The sequence below is a fragment of the Sorex araneus genome, chromosome 1 (genome assembly GCF_027595985.1).
Source record: "Sorex araneus isolate mSorAra2 chromosome 1, mSorAra2.pri, whole genome shotgun sequence".
In the NCBI taxonomy this organism is placed as follows: Eukaryota; Metazoa; Chordata; class Mammalia; order Eulipotyphla; family Soricidae; genus Sorex; species Sorex araneus.
Genome location: NC_073302.1, coordinates 428706813 through 428728100, shown reverse-complemented (window position 1 = coordinate 428728100; position 21288 = coordinate 428706813). Strand labels below are relative to the sequence as shown.

General features: G+C 56.1%; 1 protein-coding gene across 1 annotated transcript in view; it reads right to left on the bottom strand.

Annotated features, from left to right (window-relative positions):
* Positions 1–638: 638 nt before the first annotated feature.
* Positions 639–21288, bottom strand: part of CPA5 (carboxypeptidase A5) — a 25945-nt gene continuing 5295 nt past the window's right edge. Inside the window, exons 4-11 of the mRNA XM_055129271.1 lie at positions 12898–12996; positions 10228–10329; positions 8992–9093; positions 8137–8247; positions 6352–6442; positions 1583–1782; positions 1254–1338; positions 639–826 (exon numbers count right to left, since the gene is read on the bottom strand). Of these exons, the coding sequence (XP_054985246.1) occupies positions 639–826; positions 1254–1338; positions 1583–1782; positions 6352–6442; positions 8137–8247; positions 8992–9093; positions 10228–10329; positions 12898–12996 (978 nt within the window). The remainder of the gene's footprint in view (positions 827–1253; positions 1339–1582; positions 1783–6351; positions 6443–8136; positions 8248–8991; positions 9094–10227; positions 10330–12897; positions 12997–21288) is intronic.

The window sequence follows — 21288 nt, the reverse complement described above, 5'->3', positions numbered from 1 at the left end:
AGGCCAAACTGCCCCTTTGCAGGGGCTGGAATGATAGTATAGCAGGTAGGGTGTTTGCCTTGCTCGAGGCCGACCCGGGTTCTATTCCCAGCATCCCATATGGTCCCCTGAGCACCGCCAGGGGTAATTTCTGAGTGCAGAGCCAGGAGTGACCCCTGTGTATCACCGGGTGTGACCCAAAAAGCAAAAATAATAATATAATAATAACAAACCTCCCCTTTTAGGGGGCTGTCGAGGCTGGCTCGTTACCTGGACAACCACTGCTACTTCTTTCTTTGCAACCGAGGTTAGGATGGAGTTGGTTGGTGCTGGTGCAAGCAGCGTTGTAGTGGTGACCAGCCGCAAGAAATGCCACAGCTAACTTTGTGTACTAGCAGTTTCTGGGGAAGGTAAGTCATTTGTCCTAGGCCCTGAGACCACAGAAAGAGGGGGAAAGATAAGTCACCCCACCCCTTGCATTGAGTGCCTGGAACATGAAGCGGTATTTCAAAGCTCCCTCGCGCCCTCCTCAACACAGAGCCCCAAGAGGCGGCCGGCAGTTCCAGAGACACCACATCTGTTCAAACTTGGCTTTATTTTCTAAGCGGGAGGGACGCATACATTGGGGTTCGGGAGGAGGACAGACCCTCGGCCTGTCGCTAGTAGGGGTGATTCAGGGCGTGCTCCATGATGGCCAGGAGCGCCATCCATGTCTCCTGGGCCGTGGGAATGATCTGTGTGGCCGGAAGCAGGAAGCCGAAGCGCCCGGTGTCCCGGAGCTCAAAGCTGAAGGAATATTTGATGCCACTGTCATAGGCCCAATCCACGGTGATTCCACTGGCCACATCTGGAAACAAAAGGAAGAAACAAAAATAAAAAGGAGTGGGGGGCCAAAAGAAAGAACAGGGTGTTGTCACATGCCAAAGAGGAGTCCTGAGGGGAGAGCGGGCTCCAGGTGCCGGTCCCTGCCCTCCCGACCACATCAACTTTTGGGCCCAGGATCTTGGCTACCAGGACTATTTCCGGCCGCCTGAAAGGGGGCTCTCTGAGGCCGCCAAAGCCGGCATCTTTCCCCTCAAGAGACACCAGAGTCAACCGGGCACTTGGGAATTGTGCAGCTGCTGATGCTGCTGAGACACAATGGCCCCTTTCTGGTTCACCCCACGAGCCCAGGCCCTGCCCAGCTAGACCCGAGGCCTTGTCCCCACTAGCGAGCTTGGCCTGCAGTTCCCCAGAGGCTGTGGGGCCCGCCTCGGCCAGGAGTGGTCACTCACAGAGGGTAGTGCTGATGCTGCCATAAAGGTAATCGATCCCGTGGACAGCTCGCAGGGCCTGCACAGCGTCCTTGGCGAGGTTGTACTGCAAGAGTATCATCCCCAGCGGGTGAGAGGCCCGGCCCAGCACCTCAGCAGCAGGGAATAGGGGGCGTGAGGGCTGAATATATACAGGGGTCCGAGGAGGAGCATGGCTTTGACCTTGATCAGCCATGAGGACCAGCTCCTCCGCCTCCCTCCCACGCGATCTGCCGACCAGCGGTGACCCGATCCCTCGATGAGTCTCCCAGCTGCCTTTCCCGGGCCCCCCGTCAGGCAGCGACTCTCACCAACTCCTTATAGTTTGAAACGGGCTCCAGCGAGCGGCCGTAAGGGTACATGAGCATCTGAGAGTAGCTGTGGATGGAGATCAGAGATTTGATGTTCCCGTGGGTCTTGATGAACTTCACGATGGCAGCCACCTCGGGCTCTGACTCGGGGGAGGGCCCGTGGTACGTCTCCGAGCAGGGATTCTCGTTAGAACCATTTCCTGGAAGCAACACCGAAACCACCAAAGGCTTAGAATCCCCAGGTCTAAGCCAGGGAGACCTCGCCCGTCCCCCTGCTCGGTAGAGAGACGGCATTCCCACCCACGGGAACGTGAGCAGAACTGATGGGTCACTTCTCCTTCAGGGCCCTCCCGGGCAAGTCTAACGAAGTCTCCAAGTGTCTTCCCTCTGTGAGATGTGACCCACATAACGCTCGGAAGAGAAATGCCTGACCCCTCTGTCACCACGGGAAAAGGGAGCGACCGAGGGCTTACTTACCTGCGCCCAGCCTTCTTGGGGTGCATGAAAGACAAACTTTTATTGTCTCTCCCCGCACCCCCCCCACACACCCTGTACTGGCCACACCTGGCTGTGCTCAGGGCTTACTCCCGGTTCTGCACCCAGGCCTCACTCCTGATGGGCTTAGGGGACAATGTGGGGTCCTGAGGATAGAACCTGGGTCGACTGTGTCGACTGTCACTCCAGCCCCAAATTTGACTCTTAAACTCCTGAGATGTGGAAAGGGTCCTTGTTACAGCTGCGTCCCTGGTCTAATACACCAGCAGCGTGGAGCCAGACCACAGCCCAGCTATCCCGTGGCCGAGCAGAGAGCAGCCTTTAATGGTGAACTCCCCGCTGCGGTGCCACCAGGCCACCAGGCCGGCAGACTGAGGCCGGGGCGGCAGAGGGTGTGCACTGCCCCATGGAGACTCCACCCCCTCAGCAGCTGCCTCTGGAGGAAGCGCTAGGTCCTTGTTCCCAACCCGGCTGCCCTCTGAGCAGTGGCCCCCTGGCGCTGGCCCTGCACTGCAGACCCTGCATGCTGCGTGAATGGCCTGGCCATGGTGTCTGCTCAAGCTTTGCCACAAGCAGACCCCCGGGGAGTTCCACTGACTTGGAGCCAGGAAAAGGAAAAGAAAATTAAAAAAGACAATAGATGCCCCGGCTGCCCAAAGCTGGGAACCAGGGCTGCAAGGAGGTCTTTGAACGTTCTTCTCAGGGGACCCACACCGGGGAAGAGGACACAGCAAGCTTTGCTCGTGTTTCGTTTACAACTGTAGCTTGGCTCCATCTTCTACATTCTTTGCTCCTCCATCCATGTTTGTTTGTTTGTGTGTGTGTTTGCTTGTGAGCCAGCTGTCCTGAAGGCAAACCCCACAATCAGCCCTTTAGCACCCCTCCACCCACCCCAGGCCCCCCTATTATCCTTTTTTCATTATTGTTTGTTTGTTTGAGGGCCACACGCAGCAGTACTCAGGGTTACTCCTGGCTCTGCACTCGGGGATCACTCACAGTGGGCTCAGGACACCATAGAGGATGCCGGGCATCGAATCTGGGTCAGCCGCATGCAAGGCAAGTGCCCTGCCTGCTGTACCCCTATCCCTGTCCTTCCTCTCCCCTCCCCGCCTCTGCTTCTCTCCTCCTTGGCGCTCAGGAGGACAGGACAAGATCTGTGAGGTAGAGACACTTTGGGGAAGAGCCAGCCCTGGCCCGCCTCTGACTCCTTCCCCTTCAGACAACTCTACACCAGGCAACAGGCCAGGACGCACCCACACATCCGAAGTCTCCTGAGGATGCCAGGGCATCCCCTACGTGCCCCAGGGCAGTGGCTAGTTCCCAGTCTCATCTCAGCAAACCTCGTCTCCCCCAGAGGGTATGTGAGGGCACCACATCAGGAAGGCTGGTCCACAAGTGATTCATTACCCAGCCATCCCTTTTATGTTTTGGTTTTTTTGTTTTGTTTGTTTGCTTTGGAGTCACACCTGGCAATGCTCAGGGTCACTCCTGACTTTGTGCTCAGTAATTACTCCTGGTGGTGCTCAGGAGATCAAACCCGGGTCAGTAGCAGACGCCCTAACCATTGCACTATCTCTGTGGCCCCCAGCAGTTCCCTTTAAGGCCACAGAACACCATCAGCCTGATCTCCCCACAGAGTCGCCAGCCCAAACTCACTTGCGTGGGACCTGGTGAGGAGGGGTTCTCCCTGTAGGGGAAGTGGGGGGATGAGGCACAACCCCACAATCTGGAGCCTGCCCCCTTCCCACCTCCCCAGCGCCCAGCACTGGGGCCCTGTTTGTTGTGTCTGCAGGAGTTTGCACACCTGCTCCTCTTGATGAATGACAAGTAGCAACAGATGAGCCGGGCGGGCGGGCGGGGAGCTTCGTCTGCCTTGGCAGCCCAGTCGGCAGAGCCGCTCCCCAGCCGACAGCCAGGTGGCTCCGGTCAAATATGGAGAAGCACTTCAGGCCATTAGTTCTGGTTTGAGCTCGGCAGAATAAACTAATCTTCCCCCGACCAAATGGGAATTGGTGCCCGCCTTCCCAGATCCTCTGAGCCCGCCTGTTCCACAAGTACCTGCTAATGGATTCATTAGCTATTTATTTTTCCTTCTCTAAAAATGTAATTTGTAGCACGGGGAAATCTCTGGAAGGACTCGGTAAATTATTGAGAACTGTAATCTTCGGGTAGTGCAATTGGGAGCTCTTTGTTCCCTTGAGCTTTTTCCCTTCCGTGTGTGTGTGTGTGTGTGTGTGTGTGTGTGTGTATTTACATTTTGTATGTAGTGATTTTTCCCCCTTCCACAGTGAAGCGCATAAAAATTATATTCATCTTTCTATGAGCCCCATCTATCTGGGGGTTCCTGGACACGCCCTTTGACCAGTTCTGAGGGGCCCTCCTGGGGCACGTGCTGGTTTGGAGTTGGCTGCGTGGCCCGGGAACCGGCAGTCCTGGATTCGGACCATCCCATGTTGCGGGGCAGGGGCCTTGCTCCGGCTGCTCCAGTGTTGTCCTTCTTCCAGATTTTCCAGGCCACGCAGACCTCGGTCCAGCCATTCTCCTTCAGGCCGGCCCCTGCCTCCGCGGGCCTACACCCGCACATCCCTGAGCTCAGACCCCCGCAGCTCCACGACTTCAGGCTCACCCGCTAGCCCAGCTCGCATCACCGAGCCTCTCTCAGGGCCTCCCTCACCGCACGGCCCCTGCCTTCCAGGCCAGATGGCCGAAATAATCAGGGAACACTCCCAGGCCTATGGGATTGGGGGGGGGGAGGAGAGAAGGGGGAAGAGAGAGAGGAGAAAGAAAAAGGGAGAGGGGGGGAGAGAGCGAGAAAGAGAGAGGAGAGAAAGAGAGAGAGGAGAGACAGAGAAGGGGAGAGAGAGCAGAGCAAAGGAGAGAGAGAAGGGGAGAGAGAGAAGGAGAAAGAGAGGAGAGTGAGGGGAGGGGAGAGGAGAGGAGAGGAGGGGAGAGTGAGGGGAGGGGAGAGGAGAGGAGGGGAGGGGAGGGGAGGGGAGGGGAGAGGGGAGGGGAGAGGAGGGGAGGGGGGGGAGGGGAGGGGAGGGGAGAGGAGAGGAGAGGAGAGGAGAGGAGAGGAGAGGAGAGGAGAGGAGAGGAGAGGAGAGGAGAGGAGAGGAGAGGAGAGGAGAGGAGAGGAGAGGAGGAGAGAGAGGAGAGGGAGGGGAGAGGAGAGGAGAGGGAGGGGAGGGGAGGGGAGGGGAGGGGAGGGGAGAGGAGAGGAGAGCAAAGGAGAGGGGAGGGGAGGGGAGGAGAGGGAGGGGAGAGGAGAGGAGAGGGAGGGGAGGGGAGGGGAGGGGAGGGGAGGGGAGAGGAGAGGAGAGCAAAGGAGAGGGGAGGGGAGGGGAGGGAGAGGAGAGGAGAGGAGAGGAGAGGAGAGGAGAGGAGAGGAGAGAGGAGAGGAGAGGAGAGGAGAGGAGAGGAGAGGAGAGGAGAGGAGAGGAGAGGAGAGGAGAGGAGAGGAGAGGAGAGGGAGGGGAGAGGAGAGGAGAGGGAGGGGAGGGGAGGGGAGGGGAGGGGAGAGGAGAGGAGAGCAAAGGAGAGAGAGAAGGAGAGAAAGAGAGAGGAGGAGAGAGAGGAGAAAGAGGAGAGAGGAGAGAGAGGAGGAGAGAGGAGAGAGAAAGAAGGAGAGAGGAGAAAGAGAAGGAGGGAGGAGAAAGAGGAGAGATAGAATGAGAGAGAGAGGAGAGAGAGAAGTAGAGAGGAGAGAAGGAGAGAGAGGAGAGAGAGGAGAGAGGAGAGAGAGAGCGAGAGAGAACGAGAGAGAGCTCTAGGTCTCCCTGGGGTGAGACAGGTTCACAGATATGTGTCTCCCTCCTGCTTTCACGGGGCATCCAAATTCAGAACTCAGTGCTGATGCCACGGAACTGGAGTATTCCAGAAGGTAACTTGAGGTCGCACCTCAGAGGGAGGGTTAAGAGGCGCCTTCTTGTGCTGTGAGGCCTCAGGGAAGGGCTCATGAGGGCACCACTTTGCCCGCCCCCAATACCACCTCTCGTGCTCTGGCTGTATGGGCTCTGATCCGTCCTTCCTCCGCCCTCCGGGCTCTGCCCCCAGCCCTAGGCCGCCTGCAGGAAGCGTGTTCCCAGCGAGGCACCGCATCGGAACACACCGACCACGCCAGAGCAGCGACGACACCAGGCACGCACCCGCCTGCCCCCAGCCTGACGTGTGCTCCTCACGTAGCCACCCAGCCCCACCATGAGTCAACCTAATTGAGTGTGTGGAGGTCAGACCAAGTCCTCCCCAGCCTGCGCCCGGGCCCGCCCCGCGCATACCTCCAAAGCCTGACTCCCAGTTCCTGTTCAGGTCCACGCCGATGCAGAGGATTCCAGGCCTGGAGGACTTGTTCTTCCGCCACAAGCGGTTCTGAGGAAGGCCAGGAGCAGGGCCGCATTCACTGGGCCCGCGGCCACGGTGGCCAGCACACACAGCCCCATACTCAGCCCCACACACCCCACACACAGGCCCATACTCAGCCCCGCACACCCCACACACAGGCCCATACTCAGCCCCGCACACCCCACACACAGGCCCATACTCAGGCCAGCACACCCCACACACACAGCCCCATACTCAGCCCCACACACCCCACACACAGCCCCATACTCAGCCCCGCACACCCCACACACACAGGCCCATACTCAGCCCCACACACCCCCCACACAGCCCCATACTCGGCCCTGCACACCCCACACACACAGCCCCATACTCAGCCCCGCACACCCCACACACACAGGCCCATACTCAGCCCCACACACCCCACACACAGCCCCATACTCAGGCCAGCACACCCCATACACACAGGCCCATACTCAGCCCCACACACCCCATACACACAGGCCCATACTCAGCCCTGCACACCCCACACATAGGCCCATACTCAGCCCAGCACACCCCCCACACACAGTCCCATACTCAGCCCCACACACCCCACACACACAGCCCCATACTCAGCCCCGCACACCCCCCACACACAGGCCCATACTCAGGCCAGCACACTCCACACACAGGCCCATACTCAGCCCCGCACACTCCCCATACACAGGCCCATACTCAGCCCCGCATACCCCACACACACAGCCCCATACTCAGGCCAGCACACCCCACACACACAGCACCACACACCCCACACACTCAGTGCCACACACTCAGGCCAGCACACACAGCCCCATTCTCAGACCAGCACACATGGTCCCATACACTCAGGCCAGCACGCAGAACCCCACACACTCAGCCCCACACACTCAGGCCAGCACACATGGTCCCATACACTCAAGCCAGTACACACAATCCCATGCACTTAGGCCAGCACACACAGTCCCACACACTCAGGCTGGCACACAGGGTCCCATATGCTCAGGCCAGCATGCACAGTCCCACACATTTAGGCCAGCACACACAATCCCACACACTCAGGCCAGCACACACAGCCCCACACATTCACATTAGCACACACGGCCCCACACACTCAGCCCCACACACTTAGGCTAGCACAACACTCAGACCAGCACACACAATCCCACACTCAGGCAGCACACACAGCCCCATACTCAGCCCCACACACTCAGGCCAGCACACACAACCCCACACACTCAGCCCCACACACTCAGGCCAGCACACATGGTCCCATACACTCAGGCCGGCACACACAATCCCACGCACTTAGGCCAACACACATAGCCCTACACATTCAGATTAGCACACACGGCCCCACACACTCAGATGAGCACACACGGCCCCACACACTCAGGCCGGCACACGCAGTCCCATACGCTCAGGCTGGTATATATAATCCCACACACGTAGGCCAGCACACACAATCCCACACACTCAGGCTGGCACATACAACCCCACACAATCAGCCACACACACTCAGGCCAGTACACACATCCCACACGTTCAGCCCAACACACTCTGCCCTGCACACACAGCCCCGCACACTCAGGCCAGCACACACGGCCTCATACACTCAGCCATACACACACCGCGCAGCTTCCTGACCCCCAGCGACTCTCCTCCAGCCCCGAGCAGCCCCGACGCTACCTCCCCGGGGCCCTCACCATGCTGTGGGTGAAGGCAAAGCCGTCTGGGTTGGAGACGATCTCCAGGAAGATGTCCATGAAGTTGAGGATCTTGCTCAGGACCTGGTCTCTGCCGTATTCAGTGACAATCTGAGAAAGGGTGGCATGGACACGGCGTGAGGAAAGGGACTCGCTCCATGTGGGTTGGACACCAGGGGAGAGAGAGGGGTAGGGGGACAAGGGCATGGGATTGATCCCAGGGCCGCCACATGCAGGACTAGTGCTCTGTGCTGAGCCTCTGGGCTGGGACCACATGGGGTGCTGGGGGCCAGACCCAAGCTGACTACACCAGACCTTACCCGCTATGCTCCCTCCCCGGCACCAAGGCCGGGGTTCTGAGGACTAGAGGCAGGAGTGAACTCTGTGCTGTGACGGCCACAGCAGAGAGCAGAGGGACAGAGCACCCGGGTCTAAGGAAGCTCGAGATGCATGGGTGACACATAAGTTTCCATCCCTGGCACTACAAAAATTAATAGTGAACACATTAAATATAATGTGGGGGGGGAGGGTGGGTCAAACCATTCTCAGGGACTGCTCCAAGATCAGTACTCAAGGGTCTGTCCTGGCAGTGCCCGGCAGACTATTCAGTACCAAGGATTGAGCCCAGGCCTCCTGCTGCAAAGCCGTCTCTCCAGCACCCCGAATAAGAACTTTCAAGTGATGGGGCTGGAGCGATAGCACAGCGGGTAGGGCGTGTACCTTGCATGCGGCCCACCCAGGTTCAATTCCCAGCATCCCATAAAAGTAAAAAAAAAAGAGAGAGAGAGAACTTTCAAGTGAAGGTGTGCCCTTAAAGAGTCCAGCAGACCCCCACCCCGCCGATTCCACACAGACCTTCTTGGCCATCCAGATGCCAGTGGCGTGGGTGATCCACTCCCGGGCGTGAATCCCAGTATCAATCCAGATGGCAGGGCGCAGAGAGCCTCCAGTGCTGAACTGGGAAAGCATCAAGTCCCCCCCAAGGTGTGACCTGGGCTGAGTCCTGGCTCTCCTCTCAGGGATCTCTCCTGGGAGGGCTCAGGGGACTATCTAGGGTGCGGGGGAGCAATCCCAGGTAGCCTTACCCGCTGTGATACCTCTCCGCCCCAAGGCTGGGTTTCTGAGGACTAGAAGGCAGAGGACAGCTGTGAGGTGTCCAGTGTATCCTGCTGCCCAGGGTGGCCCCAGTGTATAGAAATAGACTCGTTCATGAACCCATGAAGGGCCACTGCTGACCCCTCAGTGGAGTGACCCAGCTAGAAGCAGAAAATTTCCCCGAATTGAAGACATTGCAGGTTAGTGCTTCTCCGAGTCTTAAGGGCTCCTGAACACTGGGGGATCTCAGACCCTAACTCACACGGTCTGGGTGGCATAGCGAACACCACCACCCCCCGGGAGAGGCCGGAGTCATGGGGGCAAGGTATACACTTTGAGTAGCAAAGTCTTAAGCAATGGTCCAGGGCAGAGGGGTGGTCGTGTGGGAGAAATGGAGCAAGCAAAGGCAAGGTGGGGGTCCAGAACTTGCATAAGAGCCCCCCACACACACACACCATAAAGGCATTACGGAGAGCACCAGGGGCTGCCTTATAGCCTGATCTCTCCTCCTGCGCACCCACGTACACAGAATTGTTTTCTGGGGTCCCTGCACTCTTCCAGTGCCCTGCCTCCTTCATGCCCGAGGGCACTGCCTCATTTTCCCACACTAGGTTTCTGGTGACCCCTGTGAAGGTCTGGGGCGATCTCCCCCTCATCCCTGGCTCGCTGAGGGGCTGCCTGAGTCCCTTGATCTGGGGCATTTACAAATGATGGTGAGGCCAGCGCAGGAACAAAGGACCCCACCACCTTCACACCCAAACTGCCACTCTGCATACCCGTCTCTACCAAACCTCCTCCGGCCTCCTGACCCATCACCACACTGTCACCTGCCTGTCCCTGCCAAGGGAGGTCCCTGAATACCACAATCCCACAGTGTGCGGGACCCTTGAGGACAGCAGACGCTGGGGATTTCTCCCCTAAAACACCCAGCCAGGCCCCACCCGAAGCTCAGTGTTTGTCTGAGACTGTGGCGCTGAGCCAGCCAGCGAGGCTTACCTTCAGGACAAGGATGGACCGATTTTCAACGCTGTGGCCAATCCGAATCTTCGAAACAATATCTGAATGCTCAGTTGCAAAGCTGTCCATCCAGCTATAGATCTGAAAGGCAGGAAAGTCAGCATGCGGTGGGTGAACAGTCTTCTTCCCGCCACGCTCCTGAATGCTTCCACGGCTCCCTTAAGTCTTCTTCCAAGCACCCACATCAAGAAGAGCAATTGAGCCAGAGCGACAGTACAGCAGACAGGGCACTCACCTTGAATGCGACTGACCTGAATTTGATCCCCCCACATCCCATATAATCCCCCGAGTACAGAGCCAGAGGTAACCCCTGAGCACCACCAGGTGTGGCCCACAAACAAACAACAAAAGGAAGGGGGTGTTGGAATGTAGTACAATGATAGGGTATTTGCCTTGCACACAGCCAATCCGCATTAGATCCCTGGCACCCTATATGGTCCCTTGAACTGCAGGAGTTAATTACCAGGAGTGATTCCTGAGCACAAAGCCAAAAGTAATCTCTGAGTACTGGCCCAATGATTCCCCCACTCAAAAAAAGAAAGAAGGAAGGAAAGAAGAGAGAGAAGAAGGAAGAGAAGGAAGAAAGGAAGGAAGGAAAGGAAGAAAGAAAAGAAAGAAAAGAAAGAAGAAAGAAAGAAAGAAAGAAAGAAAGAAAGAAAGAAGAAAGAAAGAAAGAAAGAAAGAAAGAAAGAAAGAAAAGAAAGAAAGAAAGAAAGAAAGACGAAAAGAAGAAGAGGAGAGGGAGGGAGGGAGGAGGAGAGAGAGGAAGGAAGGAAGGGAGGGAGGGAGGGAGAGAGGAGGGAGGGAGGGAGGAAGGAGGAAGAGAGGAAGGAAGGGAGGGAGGGAGGAAGGAAGGAAGGAGGGAGGAAGGAGGAAGGAAGGAAGGAAGGAAGGAAGGAAGGAAGGAAGGAAGGAAGGAGAGAGAAGAAGAAGGAAGAGAGAGAAAAAGAAGAAAGAAGAAAGAAGAAAAGAAAGAAAGAAAGAAAGAAAGAAAGAAAGAAAGAACAAGAAAGAAAGAAAGAAAGAAAAAGAAAGAAAAGAAAAAGAAAGAAAGACAAAGAAAGAAAGAAAGAAAGAAAGAAAGAAAGGAAGAAAGAAAGGAGAAGGAAGGAAGGAAGAAGGAAGGAAGGAGGCGAGGGAGGGAGGGAGGAGGGAGTGAGGGATAGAAAGAAAAAGAAGAAAGAAAGAAAGAAAGAAAGAAAGAAAGAAAGAAGAAGAAAGAAAGAAAGAAAGAAAGAAAGAAAGAAAGAAAGAAAGAAAGAAAGAAAGAAAGAAAGAAAGAAAGGAAAGATGTGGGCCTGGTTTTATGCTGAGTTAGAATGACGTAACAGCTCATGCATATCTCTAAGTCACTCAGTAAAGAACATATGATTGTGGGTCCAAGTCCAGGACCACCTATGCCCCCGCCAAGCCCCATCAGGAGTGATCCCTGAGCACCAACCCAGCAGTAACCCCTGAGCTGGGGTATGGCGCGAAAGCAAACCCAGACAGAAGTGCAGCACCCAGGAAACTCCCCACACCTAGTGGCAGGACTTTCCCGCCTCCTCCCCATGCAGACAGCCAGGCTGAGCCACCTTGGTCCCCGGGGCTGGCTGGAAGGAGCTCTGCGGGGAAGTGCTGTCCTCTGGCCCATCTGACCCCCTGGAGAGACCTAGATTTCCCAGGCTTGGTCTTGGCCCTTGTCTCTGCCGCTAAGCCCCTCCAAGGCAGGGGAGACATTTCTCTTTGACACCAACAGGGGCGGGGAAGGCAGCTGAGGGGTCAGGGCACACGCCGAGGATGCACTCGAGCAGGCCAGCATCACCCTGAAGGTAAGCCTCCAAATGCCGAATGTCGGGTGATGCTGGCCTGCCACCTCCACCCCCAGACTTGTCGGGTGCCTCCCTAGCGGTCCCCTGAGCACCACCGGGGGTGGATCTGGAGGCCCCGAGTCCTGGAGGGTCCCGGGCTCTGCAGCAGCACACCCTCAGCCCTTGCACTGCCTCACCAGCCTCACTGGCCCAGATTGGGGCCTATAAGTCTCGCCTGGCCTCCCAGCCCCGACAAGGACAGGTGTGTCCACTGGCAGTGGGTGCCCCGATGGCTGTGGACACCAGGACAGGTGAGACGGGAGGCAACGGTTCAGACAGATCGGGCCCCGCCAGAGTGTCATCTCCTTTTCGTGGCAGCGGGGCCTGGGCCCTGAGTCTCTCTCCAAACCTGCCTCTCCTAGCCGGTGTCGCTGCGGGCAGTCGCCATAATTTTCTCTGAGTGCAGGCAGCTCCACTTGATTCCACGGAAGAATCTCCCCTGCTCCGGGCTCTCTGCCCCTCCCCGCTGCCTGCACCCCCAGCAGGGTCCACTTAACCCCAGGTCCAGGGGCGGGCCATCGCGGTTCCGTCCCTCCCTTCCTCCGAATGCCAACTTTTGAACTTCCTTTTATTTGCTTGCTTGCTTTTTTTTTTTTTAATTTGGTGGCCCCTTGTGACCATGCTCAGGGCTTGCTCCTGGCTCTGCACCCCCTGGCGGTGCTCAGGGAACCATAGGGGGTGGTCGGGGATGGAACCTGGGTCAATCACATAGCAAGGCAAGAGCCCTGCCCACTGTCCCCTCGCTCTGGCCTGACTGGGTCTCCCCTTTCCCACGAGCTCGGAGTGGGGGCAGCTCTACCTCCTCCAGGGTGTGGTACGAGGAGTAGCTGAAGCTGCCGGCGCTGCGCTCCATCCGGCGGGACTTGGCCATGGCCGCTCTCTCCTGGTCCAGCAGCACCTGTAGAAGCCATTGGGGCGGGGGAGACGGTCCAAACTGTCCACCGTCACGGTCTGCCCACCAGGAACACCACCGCGTCAAGGCCCAGCCACGCCATGTGCACCACTCCCAGCATCACCGCTGCCCCCCGGAAGTAGCCCACAACAGCGGCTTTCAACTTCTCTGACACCGCCAGTGGAAACCCACAGGCCTAGACCATCGGTGTAGAAGCCGTCTGCCGTGGCCGGGGCAGACAAAGCCAGTCCCTCTCTTCCTGACTCCCGTGCCAACTGTCTGTCTTTCGTTCAAACCAAGAGGAGATGAGCCGTCAGGCATGTGGAGGGGCCCTGGTCCTCCACGCTACTTCCCGCTGGCCTCACGGGGTGGAGGGCAGTGTGGTTCCATGGCCACCCACAGACACGGGGATATTTTCTCCAGACTGGGACTCACTACAGTGGGCCAACCCTCTTCCCCTTCACTCCCTTACAGACATACCCAGGACTCAGCCCCGGCACCCCGACGTCGGAAGAGCCTGGGCCTCTTTGTCCAAGTGCTAAACAAGCGAGTCCCTGAGTCCTAAGGCACCTGTAACTCTTGATGCTGCCCAGCTTTTGGACAGAACTTGAGCTGACCAAGTGCCACATCTCCTTATCTCAGATGATGGAGCTGGTAGGGAGGAATTCCTGCTTTCCAGATAGAGTCACAGGTGAAGGTTATGGGGAGACAAACAGAGGGGAGGGGAAGGTGCGTGCCCTGAGAGCCTGTCACTAGCCTGGGTTTAGCTACTTGCAAAACACACACACCAACACACACACACACACACACACACACAGAGATTTATGTCTATGTGTGTGTAAGAGAGCAATCCAGCAAATGGGCAAAATGTTAGCCGCTGAAAAGTGCACCAAACTATTACCATTAGAAAACGTTTTAGGGGATTGGAGCAATAGTACAGTGGGGAGGGTGTTTGCTTTACCCACATCTGACCTGGGTTCAATCCTGAGCATCCTATATGGTCCCCCAAACAACGCCAGGAGTAGTTGCTGGGTGCAGAGCCAAGCATAACCCCTGAGCACTGCTGGGTATGACCCAAAAAGCAAAAATTAAATAAATCATCATCATCATCATCATCATCATCATCCCATTGATCGTTGATTTTCTCGAGCGGTCTTAGTAATGTCTCCATTTGTCCTAGCCCTGAGATTTTAGAAGCCTCTCTTTACTCGTCTTTCCCAAAAGTGCATTGGAGGCTCTTTCAGGGTCAGAGGAATGAGACCCATCACTGTTACTGGTTTTGGCATATGAATACACCGCAGGGAGCTTTCCAGACTCTACCATGCGGGCAGGAAATAAAATGGAAAAAAAAAAGAAAATAAAACATTTTAAGGGGGTCAGAGAAATAGTACAGTGGGAAAGATGCTTGCCTTGGTTGCCAGTGGGTAAGATACGACTGACACTGGTTCTATCCCTGGCACCATATGTGGTACCCACGTACTATCAGGAATGATCTCTGAACGCAGAGCTAAGAGTAATCCCTGAACGTCACCAGGTGGGCTCCTAACCACAAAAATTAAAAAAGATTTTAGGGCCCAGGATGTGGCCCTGTGACAGAGAACGTGTGGCTTAACAAGTGGTGAATCTGGGCAATGCAAAAAATAATATTAAAAATTAATAACAATAAGTTATTTTAGCTTAATGAGGTGCACGTGTTCTAAACATAGGAAAACAAGGCAATGAAATGCAAAAAATATATATATCAAAATGCTAGCTGTGCCTCTTAGAAGGATTATGACATTAAGTAAATTTTTTTTCTTTCCCTCTATTTTCACATCTTGGCAATGGCTGAAACAACGTCAGTAAATCAGAGCCTCCAGGTGAAGCTGCAATACTAAAACTAAAAGCCAGGCCTTCTGGTCCATGAACAACTGCCACGTCTTGGGCACCGCACCCCTCCCCACCGCCCCTTGCCACCATCCCAATATGTGCCCGGGACAGCTGACCCACAGTCCCAGGTCACAGGTTTTCGAAGGGACCTTCATTTGCATCTCCCTTTAGAGCCAACAACACGTGTGGCCACGGCAAAACCACAGGTCCATGGGCTGTGTGACAGGGGACTACCAAGTGCCCAAAGAGCAGAGCAGGGGGGGGGGAAGCCAGGGAAAGGGACACGAGGACAAAGGGGGAGGGGGAAAGCGTCTGCCACAAAGGCGGGCTGGAGCCCAAGGAGTAGTGAGCCCTGGTGGAGAGGTTGGTGCTGGAATGTTGTATGCCTGAAACTAATCGTGAATAGCTCTGTAACTTTTTAATTCGTGGTAATTCCATTTAAAAAAAGAAAAGAGAAAGAGAAAGAAACCGGAGAAGCTCTCACAAAGGGAATAATCTGTCTTTTTCCCAGGAAATCCACCCAAATCTCAGCAGGCCCCGTGACCAATGTGTCCCCGGCACTGTGGACCAGGCCCTGCCAGCTGCAGGGAGCAGCTGCGGAGGACAAACAGGCGTGGTCAGGGGGCACCCCCAAGTCAGTGCTCCTTTGGACCCAGCTCTGTCCCCCTAGGGTTAGAGGTTCCGTCCGCCTCCTTTCCTAGGGACTCCTGGAGAGTGGGGACCGGGAGGAGAGCGGAGGAGGCCAGGGCCGAGGCTGTGCTTCCCAAGCGGCCTCCGGGAGGACCCTCACCGCCCCCCCCCCCCTACCCCCAGGAAGCTGGCTCCCTTTGTTCCACACAACAGCTTGGAGGCAAATGGGAAGTCTGCACGGAACAGCAAATAACTTTCCCAACACCCTCACCCCCCTCGTGAATGGCTATGACACCCGCTTACAAATTGGGAGTACTCGGGCCTCACAGCTGGGCCCCAGTTCCAGGAACATTAATCTTCCCTGGCCCAAACACACACAGATGTTTGCTCCCTTCACAGGGCTGCGGGAAGGGCACGGGAGAGGGGAGGAGGCGGCCCTGCCACAGGCTCAGGAACGCCTAATTACAGTCCTGTCAGGCTTCTTCCAGAGAAGGGGGGGGCGGGAAGGAAAAAGGAAAACAACTCAGAAGTAAGCCATATGCCTCCCTGGAAGCCATAACCTGACAGGGAAAGTAATACCTTGGTGTGAATTAATTTATGACAGGGGAGGTAAGGCAGGATGAGGACATTAAGGAAGGGCTGGAAAGGGGAGGCAGCCCAGGACCCCTCCCCATACCCCCACAATGAGGAAGCTGAGGCCTGAAGGGACTTTGTTCTCTCAGTGGTAGTGATAATGGCCACAGACGCCAAACACCCAAACACACCAACAGGGCAGGGAGCTGGACGTGGCCCGGGCACTCCAACTCTCTGGTGCCGCAAGTCACATCTCCTCTGCTGTCTCTTCCACACTCCAGGGCTTGGGGCCACTGTGTGCCATGCTTCGAGAGGGGGCGCTTCAGATCCGGGGGTGTGAGGCCAGAATCCTTGTCCCCACGGCCCCAGAGACGAGGTCAGAGCACGAAGCAAACAATGAGGGTGTGCCTGAGGAGCCTGCGGGCCTGGTGCTCTCACTAAGGACCAAACGTTTCTGGGCCTCAGTTTCCCCTCATCGTGTGGAAGCTGTGCTAGTCCAGACCCGGGCACATACTTGAAGGCGTTCTCATGCTCCTGGGGTCAGGAAGAATGGCTTCACGTCCTGCGCTGACAACAGACTCTCGCGTCTGCTGGGTGCCAGGAGGAGGGGAGAGGAGGACGAAGACTCTGGCCCTGGCCGCAGGAGCACTCCAGCCAGTGTGAGAGCACTCCGGGGCTCTGCAATGGAGCCTGCGCCCCATCCCCCGCCCCCCGCAAGGGAGAGTCAGGAAATATGGATTCCCCCAGACAGAGCGAGGGTCTCTTGGAAAAAGGTCACTGCGCAGATCCGTGTCCACCCCTGCCCCGGGGCTTGGGGCCCTGTTCCCAGGGCAGTCACACTCCATCTCCGCTCCGGGCCTGGCTCAGGCCTCCCTCCCTTGTCATCTCAGCTGGGCTCCCTGTCCTGCGTGTCCCCTTCAGAGTCACCCCCAGTCTGGCCCACTGCATTGCCACCTGCAACCTCTTCAGTGTGACACTCGCCTGTGTGAGACGCAGCCCACGGAAAGGAAGGCCCGGCCTGGTGGGACTCACGGAGGCGAGAGGGAGAGCACGGCGCAGGCATCTACGTCCAGGACCCGCGGGCCGGAGGACTGGAGAGCCATTGTAGCGAAACTGTAGTGCACAGGGCGCCAGGGAGCGAGCGAGGGACCGGGAACACAACAGCCGGCCATGGACACTCTTTTTTTTTTTTTTGAGGGGGGGGAGATTTTTTGGGTCATACCCTGCAATGCACAGGGGTTACTCCTGGCTCATGCACTCAGGAATTACTCCTGGCAGTGCTCGGGGGACCATATGGGATCCTGGGAATCGAACCGGGGTCAGCGCATGCAACGCAAACACCCTACCCGCTGTGCTATCACTCCAGCCCCATGGACACTCTTTTTAATGGCAAGAGCTGCACAGTAGGGAGAACCCTTGCCTTGCACATAGTCCACCCCAGTTAGATCCCCAACACCCCATACGGTCCCCTGGGGAGCCACCAGGAGTGATCCCTGAGTGACAGAGACAGAAGCAAACCCTGAGCACCGTCACCATGCACAGGGCCCAAAAGCCACACCCCCCCACCCCATCCCCAATTTTTTCTTAAACATACACTTTTTTGGTTTTGGGGCCCCAGCTGGTGGGCTCAGGACATCGCTGTCCTGCTGTTGTTGCTCAAGGGTCACTCCTGGCAGCGTCTGGGGCCCGTGTGTGCTGTCTGGGTCCAACCGAAGCCTTCCTGCATGCCAAGCAGGCACTCGGCCCATGGAGCTATCTCCCTGGCCCTAAAGTTTCAGCTTCAGGGGCCGAAGTGATACAGCACAGAGGGGAGGGCGTTTGCCTTGCTCGAAGCCGACCCAGGTTCCATCCCCGCATCCCATATGGTCCATCCGTGCACCATCAGGAGGAATTCCTGAGTGCAGAGCCAGGAGTAACCCCTGAGCTTCATCGGGGGTGACCCGCCCCCTCTCCCCCTGCAAAAAAAAAAAAAAATTTTTTTTAAAGTAAAGTTTCAGCTTCAAACTGTAGTGAAAAGGTGAATAAGGGTGTGAAAGCCAGTTAGGGGGCTAGGCAGAGAGCCACCGAAACAGCTCTGCAGCCACCAAGCCCGGCACGCAGGAAGGTGCGGGGATTTGTACAGCATCCGGGGCTTCGAGAGCCCTGGGCCGGGCAGTCGAGGAGCTAGTTAGGAGGTGCAAGAGTCTGCAAGCCAGTGAGCAAGGAGAGAACAGTCCAACGTGGGAATGAGACGCAAACCCAATCTAGTCACGATGGGCTTTTACTCTGCACTTCGGAGTCACTGAGGCTTCCCGGAGAGGAGCACGGCTGGATTTGCTATTTTGTCTGTTTGATTTGGGTCACATGGGAGGCGGGAGCTCAGGGGTTCTGGGGGGCCCAGACCTCACACATGCACAGCAGGTGCTCCACCCTGGGGACCTTTGGCCCTCACATTCTTGTGTATTGTGACAGGACCCCCTTCTGTGGTTGTTTTGAGATGAGGCTGTGAGGAGACAAGGGCCCGGCAGTTAGAACTACCCAGAATGTGGGGAGAGATGTTAAAGGCAGAGCCGATGGGATTTGCCAAGGGATTGGATATGGGGTGTGAGAAAGGCATCAAAGCTGATTCCATAGTTGTGAAATGAGGGTCTCGTGCTTCGCCCCAAGACGGGGAAAGCTCGGAAGTAGGTGAAGGGGATTAGAGAAGCATCAACTTGAACCTGCCAAGTCAGAGATACCCTTTAGAGGCCCAGCAACCAAGGCAGTGGGGTGAGTAAGTCTGGAGTTGGGAAAGAGGGACCGGCAGAAAAATTCAGGAGGTGGGAGGATTCGACCCGCCTCCCGGATGAGGAACAGAGGAGATGTCCAAGAACATAAGTGGGAAGGAGGAGCCGGGAGGTGGGGTAACCTGAGAGACGCATCTGAGAAACCCCAGTTGTGCTCAATCCGCAAGAACTGGCGTCACTCAGTGGTGACGTGAAATGGGAGCTGCTGGCTTGGGCAGTCCTGGGGCGGGAGGGCTGGTCATCTGCCCGGGAGCAGGGGAAGGAGCAGAGGGCAAAGTTACCAGCTCCAGCTGGACTCAACAGCAGGGACACGGGGAGAAGAGGGGGGACCTAGAGAGGTCAGTCAATGGAGAAGGGATCAAGAGGGAATTATTTTTTTTTTATAAGATGAGCCAAATAACTCTATATTTGTATGCTAATGGGGATGATACAGTAGCGAGGGGGGGGGGACATTGGTGAAGCCGTATTAACGCCAAATTGTATTTTTCCCCAGCCAGTAGGAGCAGGGGTGATTTTTGTTTTCTTTTTCATGCTTTCCCCTATTTTCCAAATTATCTAACATGAATATTTATTAATTCTGTAATCAGGAAAAAGCCATTAAAATCCACAGAGCTGATTGCTCAAGTGAAGCTTTTCCATGGTGACTCATCCGAGAGAGAGAAAAAAAACCAAAGAGCTGAAAATAAATAAATATATATATATATATACATATATATATATATATCAATGAGGAGGTACAGGAAAATTGAATGCAAATAAAGCTCACTGGAATCTGCTCATTCCGAGCCCAGCCTCGGCCCTTCCCTCCCCTGCGCTCCTGCCTGTCACTCTTCCAGCTCAGCCAGCAGCTGAGGGATTTTTCTCAAATGCAAATCTGGACCGGTCAAGCCCTCCCTGAACTCCCCAACGGTTTTCAGGATAAAATCTTGACCTCTTCACCTGGTGGGTGACGGCCTTTGTGATCTGGTCCAGTCTCATCATCAGGTGGAGGGGGCTCCCTCCCCCAGGCCTGCCCCCCCCACTGCTCCCTCCCCACCCACCCACCCACCCCCAGCCCTCAGCCAGCTCTTCGGGCAATTAGGGCCTCCTCAGAGCAGGACGTGAGGGGCCTCTTGTCCTCGCTCCCATAGCAACCTGCTCCACTCCATCAGCGCTCTCATCCACTCATTGTCATCACTGATTTACTCCCCCCCCCACACACACACACCACAGCCCATCAGCTCCCCCGTGTCCCGCCCCTGGCTTCCCTCTGCCACCCCAGCACCTCGGCCAGGCCGGGCACAGTCGGTGTGGACCCACCTCTTCCCGCTCCTGATGGGGGAAGCGCATCCCTCCAGCAACACTCTCCTGGGCCTGGCCCTAGCAAGCAGACACCCCCTCCGCTCCCATCTCCCTCCTCCCATCATCCACCTGGTGGCAGCTAGAAAACCCCAGCAAAGTGACTGCGTCCACCGTAGGCATTGGGGTGTCAAGATTGATGGTTCTTGCAGGAGATTTTTCTGGCAGGAAAATTTGTTTGTGACCTCGAAAAGTTTGAACGAGGGAGCTTCTCTGGGGACCAAGCTGGAATATTCAGAACTCTCTCTCTCTCTCTCTCTCTCTTTCTCTCTCTCTCTTTCTCTTTCTCTTTCTCTCTCTAACTCTCTTTCTCTTCCTCTCCCTCTCTTTTCTTTCTCTCCCCTCTCTCCTCTCTCCTCTGTCTCTAGTCTTTCTCTCTTTCCCTCTCTTTTCTTTCTCCTCTCTCTCCTCTCTCTCTGTCTCTCCCTTCTCTTTTCTTTCTCTCTCCTCTCTCACCTTTCTCTCTCCCTCTTTCCCTCTCTCTTTTCTTTCTCTTCTCTATCCCCTCTCCTCTCTCTTCTCCTTTCTCTCTCTCTCTCCTCTCTCTCCTCTCTCCTCTCTCTCTCTCTCTCTCTCTCTCTCTCTCTCTCTCTCTCTCTCTCTCTCTCTCTCTCTCTCTCTCTCTCTCTCTCTCTCTCTCTCCCTCTCTCCCTCTCCCTCTCCCTCTCCCTCTCTGAGCTGGGAGTGTGACTCAGTGGTCGAGCTCATTCCTCGCATGTGTAAGGCCTTTGGTTTGATCCCTGGCACCAGGTGCCACCCTCACCCAGGGAGACTGCTCAAAGGCTGAGCATGTGCTGCATCTGTGGGAATCCTGGTTTCGTTTCAGCACAGAGCACCCCCACAGAGCCCCCCACCCAGGCTCCTCTGGGACTACTCTCACCAGAAAAAAATTATAATAAATCAGCTCTTAGGGCCTGAGACATTGTACAGCAGGTAAGACGCTTGCCTTGCCTGCAGCCTACCCAGCGTCAATCCCCAGCATCCCATACGGTCCCCCGAGCACCGCCAGGAGTCATTCCTGAGTGCGGAGCCAGCAATAACCCCTGAGTATTGCTGGGTGTGGCTCCAAGAATTAAATAATTTTTTTTATTAATCAACTAGATACTGAGCTCTGCGCTGGCCA